Source organism: Lolium rigidum, chromosome 4, assembly GCF_022539505.1.
Source record: "Lolium rigidum isolate FL_2022 chromosome 4, APGP_CSIRO_Lrig_0.1, whole genome shotgun sequence".
Lineage (NCBI taxonomy): Eukaryota > Viridiplantae > Streptophyta > Magnoliopsida > Poales > Poaceae > Lolium > Lolium rigidum.
In genome coordinates, this window is record NC_061511.1 from 162,354,245 (window position 1) to 162,362,566 (window position 8,322).

The 8,322-nt window shown below is 50.3% G+C and overlaps 1 protein-coding gene across 1 annotated transcript; it reads left to right on the top strand.

The window, feature by feature from the left end:
• The first annotated feature begins 444 nt into the window (after positions 1-444).
• LOC124649367 (short-chain dehydrogenase TIC 32, chloroplastic-like) lies at positions 445-2,166 on the top strand. Its single transcript, XM_047189012.1, has 8 exons — positions 445-550; positions 678-912; positions 1,017-1,096; positions 1,195-1,348; positions 1,452-1,530; positions 1,601-1,685; positions 1,841-1,887; positions 2,005-2,166. The coding sequence occupies exons 1-8, from the start codon at positions 445-447 to the stop codon at positions 2,164-2,166; spliced, it is 948 nt and encodes a 315-aa protein (XP_047044968.1).
• The last annotated feature ends 6,156 nt before the right edge of the window (positions 2,167-8,322 follow it).

Sequence of the window (8,322 nt, forward strand, 5' to 3'; positions counted from 1 at the left end):
CGTTCTTAGGATGAAACCACAGATTTGATCTGGGATCAAGCTTCGTAATCCTAGAACAGTTGATCTTGCTTTTTCCATGGCTCAAATACATGAAGCATTGCTGGCTGAGGATCCTCCCAACAAATATGCTCAACTTGATGTACTCCGGCTGAAATACAAGCAACGTGCTCAACTGCCCGGATTTCTTGGTGCTCCTAATGATACAAAAAAAACTGATGACAGATTAGTGGCCGCTTCGAAATTTAATTCCTTGCGTGCGCAACGTTTGGATTAAAAATATATTGGACCACCCTGCTGTAGTGTTGTGGGAATATCTGTTGATACTTGACAGTGCAGAGCGCACATGCATCTTGCCACGATGTGGATCCTATACATGATATAGAATCGAATCATTAACCCAACCAGAACTCGTTGCGCTGCTAGTCTGCTACTGCCTCCTGGTCGATGTGGTGGTTCTATCGAAAAGGCCCATCGGGCTTCGCCGGCGTCTCCACGGCCGAAGAGGTCACCGCCGGCACCGACGGTCGAGGCTTGGTCGCCGTCATCACAGGTACCTACCTGACTACTTCCACAGCTCCACGCCACTCCATAGTCAACCGTCAGCAGCCAGCACACCAGAATCTTGGAAGTGATTGCAACCAGCCAGCAATGTAAACCTCGAGAAACTGACACTGTAGGTGCGTCGAGCGGCATCGGACGGGAGACGGCGCGCGTCCTGGCGCTGCGCGGCGTGCGCGTCGTCATGGCCGTCCGCGACGTCTCCGCGGGGATCAGGGCCAAGGAAGCCATTCAGGCCGAGATCCCCGGCGGGGCGGAGGTGGACGTGCTGCAGCTGGACCTCAGCTCCATGGCTTCGGTGAGGAGGTTCGCCGACGAGTTCGGTTCCCTGAACCTGCCCCTCAACATCCTCATGTAAGAATAACGCACATCAGTAACAGCATCCAGCTATTTGCATCAAGAAACAACCAGAAATCTTGCCTGTGCTTAGTTGCGTAGTATTTGCAATTTTCGATCAGAAACAATGCTGGGGTCGTGACGAGGCACTGCACGCGTTCCTGCGACGGTCTGGAGCTGCATTTTGCGACCAATCACATCGGTAGTAGACATGCACATCTGTTCTTTCATGTGGTCTGCGAGCTACGAGATTGATGCTCACGGTGCAGCGGCCTGTACGTTGTTGACTCGAAATGGCAGGGCATTTCCTTCTCACAAACCTCTTGCTGGAGAAAATGAAGAGCGCCAGCCGGAACAGCGGCATCCAAGGAAGGATCGTCAACGTATCGTCGGCGGGGCATATCATGACCTATCCTGAAGGCATATGTTTCGACAAACTGCACGATCCTTCAGGGTACTCTTTTATCAGTTACGCTAATTTAAACGAACCATCTATTCTCAGGCTCTCACAAATCTGAGGAAAGTAACAGGTTGTCCGTGTTCTCAAATTTTTACAGCTTTAGCAGCTTCATCGCTTATGGCCAGTCCAAGCTTGCAAACATTCTGCACTCAAATGAGCTATCCCGAATTCTGAAGGTACAACGATTCTTTGACACTCTAATGTATTGCTGAAGAAGGGCAACTTGAATATTTTAATTGTGAACAGGAAGAAGGAGTGAACATTACAGCAAACACGGTCCATCCCGGCGTCATCGCGACAAGCCTCTTCAAGAACAGGACCATTGTCAACGGTAACTCTCACATCTCCAGAACGGTTTTGCGGTCTCGGAATCTTATAATCGCCATCTTGAGCTGATATAGTCTCGCCGCATGGAACAAATGCGCAAGCAAAGGTCGATAAAGTAAAGGTGATGTTTTAACGGTTTCTGTGTTGCTACAACTGCAGCTCTGATGAACACCGTCGGAAGAATCATATGCAGAAGCGTTGAACAGGTTAGTAAACCATCATGGTTCCAGGTTTTATTCCTTTATTGTTGTTTTTTGCCTTGTCTGTACTACAACATAGACATTCCTACTGCTGAAGAAGAACATCGTGCCATGTTTATTCAGGGTGCTGCAACGACATGTTATGTGGCGATGCACCCTCAAGTGCAGGGGATAACTGGTGGATATTTCGGCAACTGTAATATAGCCAAGCCAAGCTCGCAAGGAGTAGATGCAGAGTTGGCGAAGGAGTTGTGGAAATTTAGCTTGCAGATAGTGTCTTCTTGATGTGCCCGTTTCAGCTTAAAACATTGTTTCGCATCAGAAACTCTCTTTGAAGCTCAACCTCCATGTAGCTCTTTTTTTTTTTTTTGGAAAAGTCGAAAATGGAATAACAGATTTCGCTGAAACGAGCGAAGCGGTATCGAAAGTTGATCCCGCCGATTGATTCGTGGATGTGAGAAGCAAAGAGGTCTTTTATGGTACAATTTACTAGTCCTGTGTACTAGTAGTACTTTTGATAATTTACATGGTAAGGAAATCATAACACAGATTGGGTTGATTTGTTACCATCTAAAGTTCAACCGTGCCACATCAGAATTTCATATACCAATTGTCGCCGTCGCCGCAAAAGAAGGAGAACATGCAGCGCCTCATGGAGAATTTGGCAGAAGGTGGCTCTACACACCCTTGAAAACCCGGAAATCTCATCGGGGCTCAATAAGGTGCTGGCAGAATCCGCCAACGATGTACCGATAGCGGACGGAGAGTTTGCGAAGTGGCGGTCGTCGGAGGACAACAACGTAGTCATCAAGATTGATAGCGCCGAGTCCAGCAGCTTCTCATCCTCCTTCTAGGATGATGATATCGACGATGGCGACAACCGTGTGAACAGTGGCACCGGTGGCCTCGACTGGAGCCCATTCGACCGCCGCGACTACTAGATCTAGGGTGTACGATTAAATTTTGTTCAAATTTAAAATCCTAAATATTTGTATGAAATTCTCATGTTTCGTTTAAATTTCATGTTTTATTTTATTCTTTTGGGGGGCTGCCGTTGAGATGGTTCCTGACCATGTAAAATAAAATATCGTCTGCTCAACACATGGAAGCAAGTATAAGGAATGTTCTTGTATTACATGGTTGTGTTGCCGAAATATGAACAATCTAGTCTGCCATACATGCAAGATCTTTTCTTTTCCATTTTTGCATGTACCTAGTTTGCTCTTTGCTGAAAATATACTATTGCTTTAATCAACAAGTATTGATAAATCTGTACCGTCTAATTTGTTGGTTGGAACGGTTGGTATTTGTTTATCCCTACCGTAGCAAAAGGCTCTTGTCATAATCTCTACTGGATATTAAAGCATCCCTTTGGCTACTACTACATAAGAAATAAGTACATCTGATGATGGGACTAGTTCATAGCATATGGCCCCGTGATTGTCCTGTACCGCTATGCTTCCGTTAGTACCAGAGCATCTCGATCCTCAGCGCAAGAAAGCATAATTTTGGTGTATCTCATCCTCGTCCTTACTCCTTTACCCCGTACGACAAGCGGGAGCCAAGAAAAGTTCCACGTACGCTGCAATCGCACGGTTCAGAATAGGATATTGCACCGGTGAGCTAGGACAAGGGAGACCGTAAGTATTCGCTGAGGGAGCAAACCTTTTGCTAACACCTTTTTATGTTACTGTTTTCTTGCCGGGCCAATTCAAATCTTCCGGGGAGATATTGTCAGGCGGTCAGTCTTTTTTTTAGATAATGGGCGATCTATTACTCATTAGAAGCAATTACATCCGATCTCTGCATAGCTAAGATGCACACAGCCGTTCAACAAGTCTTGATAGTGTTTAAAATAAAAAGACGACCAGTTCTGCATCACGGAAAATTGGTAGTGGGACACATTTTTCCAGTTCGAACGCTTTGGACCGTCAAGATTGGCACATGGATTCACGAACTTGTTAAGCCATCATATTTTGTCACTCAAGTATATCATGTCCGTACACTACCCGTGCAGCTGTTGAGTGAATTCCCGATGTCACACAAGCCTAACTTGCCATATTCGGGCGCATAATTTTCTCAAGCACATGACCCCTAGAAGTGCTCGTTACGATGTGTGCGGCTTCAACATATCTGCCTCATCTGGAGGCTGGCAGTAAGCCATGGCTGGTGTTATATATAGACAACTGAAGCGCCAATGCCGGTGTTAATTTCTCCCTTTTAAAACAGTTGAACCCATCAGAACCATGTGTCCTGGATCATCGCATAGTCAAAGCTATTGTACGAGTATAATTACTCAAACTACCTGACCGCACTAATGATCAGATCACACATTGCCGCCTCAGCTAACTCTATGCATAACTGTAGCTCTTGATTTACTGGCTGGCCCCAATATTTTTTGACTATAACTACGGCCGGCGTGAGCCAGCCTGAACATATATTAAGTCAAGTTGCCTATGAAGCTTTTCAGTCTCTACAAGATAGGTTCAAATGAACCAGAGTACACGGGGGTTACAAGAGAGGAGAAGAAAAAGAAAAACACACACCGACAACACACAAGACCGAGAAGAGAAAAGTGGCCACCCCACAATACTGGGGGCAGTTGGCCGATGAGAATACTCATCGCGACCCAAGCACAGCGATCACAAGGAAGAGTCCTGAGGACACACTAGAGGGACAACCCAGCTCGAGGCTCCATTGGAGTAATCGAACGGTTTTGGTCCGCCGAGACCTAGCAACGACCCTACACCATCGACGTAATCGAAGGGCCACGCGCATCCGAGACCACACTACGCACCGACACCACCTGTGTCGAGGGTGTCGCCGAAAGGTCGCACGTGGCCGAGACGACGCCACGACGCCTGTGTGCCACCAGCTGGAGTCGAAGGGCATCACAAAGCAGAGACACGTCCATTGAGCACTCGCACATGGAGCACCCTTGACACGCCAAAGAGCTCCGACAAGGACCCGACACCGGAGCCCAGCAACCGGCAAGAAGAAGCCACCACCACCACTGCCACGGCTCACCTCGCATCGGAGAGGAGACCGCACCCATAGCCGCCATCTGCATCACCATGGGGCACACCAGTACAGATAGGAGCAGCGTCCTCTGCCACTGATGGCAAGACAGAGGGGCTCAACACCCAGCCACGACGACCCCCCGTGTGGGGAGCGCGTCACCACCATGGCCGCCACTGCGAAACCACGGCACCCGCCAACCCTAGCGGCGAACCGCTGCAGGTTGATGGCTGAGTAAAGAGGAGGCGACCGTCGCAGCCACAACACCAACCAGCAGTGGCCAGCATATACCGCCGCCAAGACGACTGAAAGCCGACCACCACCGGACCGCCAGAATTGGAGAACTCGTCGACCCGAACCGGAAGCGCCACACCATGTGGAGGCAAACCACAACGGAGATGACAGCTCCGCCCAGCACCATGCTGGCAAGAGCACCGCACAACATCCCTCCCAAAAGCCGGTATAGAGAGGCAGGCCGCTCCAGATCGAGCGTGCCTGGTCTTCAAGGGATCCTCCTAGCATGCCGGCTTGGGAGAAGATAGAGGGCAGCAGCAGGACCTCCAACACCGCCCGACGCGCCGCCCGACGCGGCCACGCCGGCCGCCACCGCCAAAAACCACCGCGGGCCGCCGCCCGGAACCCACCACCACCCTCTACGGAGGAAGCCATCGGAAGAGGCACCACGCGCAGCAGCCACGCCGCCCCTTCCGCCGCCGCCAGCCACAACCGCCGGAGAAGGACGCCGGAGCCGGGCCGCCCAGATCCCGCGCACCGGAGGGCGCCCCGCCGCCACCGCGCCACCAGGGCTTTGCCCGACGACGCCCACCGGTGGCGGCGAGGGCGGGGGAGACGGGGAGGCCGGCCTCTCGCCGGATCTGGGGCGCACCGGTGCAGCTCGGCTCAGCCGCACGGGGACGGGAGCGGGCGTCTTTTTTCTCTCGGCTGGCCCCAATATAAAGACCCATGCATGCAGACATCAAATATTTGATGAGCAATCCTACTGTCATGCATGTACTTGAGTAGATACTGCTGGAATTTGGGGCATTTGGCCTTTGGCCCATGGCCCATTATCAAATTCTGAAACTCACATGGCCCACTCCAATAATCAGTGGCAGCACTAGTGGGGGCTAAAGTTTAGTCCCACATTGCTAGTTGGGAGAGAGTTGGAGTGGTATATAAGGTGGGCTGTTCTAGTCCTAGTAAGTGAGTGAGAAGAGAGAGAGCCCTCGCGCACTCCTCCTCCTCCGCCGCCCGCCTCGCCACGCCTCGCCTCGCCTCGTCACGTCACGACGCGCCGCGGGTTGCGGGAATCTCGCCGAGCCGAGCTTATCTTTTTGCTGTTTGGGAAATTAATTGCGTAATCAATTTTGAGTCATTAACGGACGCGTTACTCAGCCGTTTTGCCTTCCGGTTTTTCTGGATCGTGGCTGTGCCGACTCGGACGTGGGCTGCGCCCCACGACCTTCCCGAACCGCACTATATAAGCGCGGACGAGAACCCTAGCCTCGTACGAGACACATATGCGACTACCTGTTTCCAGCTTCATTGCGCCGCCGCCTTCGTCTTCCTCATCCCGTCCGTCGGCGTGCACCGACCGCCGGGACGAGAGGCCTCCGGAACCCCGCCTCTCGTGAACCCGTACGGGTGAGGGGCAATCAGGTTTTTGGGGAGCGCTCCGGCGCGACTACCGGCATCACGACGTCATCTTCGGACGACGAGTTCCTCCACACCGACAACTTCTTCCCGGACCTCAGCCGACTTCTTCGACAACCTCAACATGGGCGACAACGACGCCGCCGCGAAGTATGTGATCTTGTCGTTTCTCTTTCGGTTCTCGCTAGAGTTCTTTCTTCTAGTTTCTGTGGTAGATGCGATCGGTTTATCTCGTTTAGATGCGATCTGTTCATCTATCTTACTAGTCTGTACGATTAGTTTATTTGTTGTTTTCATAGTCATGATTTATCAATTACTTCTACGGATCATTTCATATGGATATTTGCTCATATATTCAACAATCCAAAAACCTGATAATAGGCAAATCAATTCAAGCAGCGTTGCTGCCGCTACTCGACCTCCCCTCTTTGATGGTATGCATTACAAGAGGTGGCGCACAAAGGCAGTTCTATGGTTTACAAACCTAGGCTGTTTTAGCGCCACGTATGCTAGACCCGAGGGGCCTCTCTCTCGCGAGAGGAGCAGGAAAAGTTTGAGAAGGTCGACGCCATGTTTAAGGCGGCCTTGTTCAGTATTCTTGGGGACAACATTGTTGACCCGTACATGGCTTTCGACCATGGTAAAGATGCGTGGGATGCGCTCGAGGCCAAATTTGGGGTCTCGGACGCCGGCACTGAACTGTATGTCATGGAGCAATACTATGACTACAGGATGACTGATGAGCGCTCCGTGGTTGAGCAGGCTCATGAGATTCAGTCCCTTGCCAAAGAACTCGAGCAGTTTAAGTGTACCTTACCGGACAAATTTGTGGCCGGTGGCATTATTGCCAAGCTTCCTCCCTCGTGGAGGAACTTTGCTACTTCTCTGAAACATAAGAGACAAGAGTTTTCCGTTTCGGATCTCATTGGCTCGCTTCATGTGGAAGAGAAGGCGAGAGCAAAGGACACACGCGCTCGTAGTTTTGAGGGAGGTTCTAGTGCCAATGTGGTACGGAAGAAAAACTTCCAATCCCACAAGTCTAAGAATAAGAACAATGGAAAAGGCAAGTTTGACGAGAAGAACAAAGCCTCTAACTCAACCAACTTCAAGAAGAAGACTCCTTATAAGAAGAAAGGGAACTGCCATGTTTGTGGCGCTCCCGGACATTGGGCTCCTCGATTGCCCGTAACGCCATGATCGGCGTGGGAACAAGCCGGCAAGTCCGCAAATGTTGTTATTGGTGTTGATACCGAGATGAAGGACGTTGGGTACGGTATTTCTCCTACTCGTCTTTTCGGCATGTAATTCTCCTGATTGGTGGATAGACACCGGAGCCAATACACATGTATGTTCTCGATGTCTCTATGTTTTCTTCTTATCGAGTTGCAAGGACTTGCTCCGTGCTGATGGGAAACGGCTCACGTGCTTCTGTTCGTGGTGTTGGTACGGTGGATCTGAAGTTTACTTCGGGAAAGACCATCCAACTGAAGAATGTGCAGCACGTTCCCTCCATCAATAAGAATCTCGTTAGCGGATCGCTTTTATGTCGAGATGGTTTTAAGTTGGTCTTTGAGTCCAATAAAGTTGTAATTTCCAAGTGTGGACAATTTGTTGGAAAGGGTTATGTGTGCGGAGGCTTGTTCCGCTTATCTTTGTCAGACATATGTACTCAAATTATTAATCACATTTGCAATGATAGTGAGTCCGATATTTGGCATTCACGACTTTGTCATATTAATTTTGGGTGCATGACGCGGCTAGCGAATATGA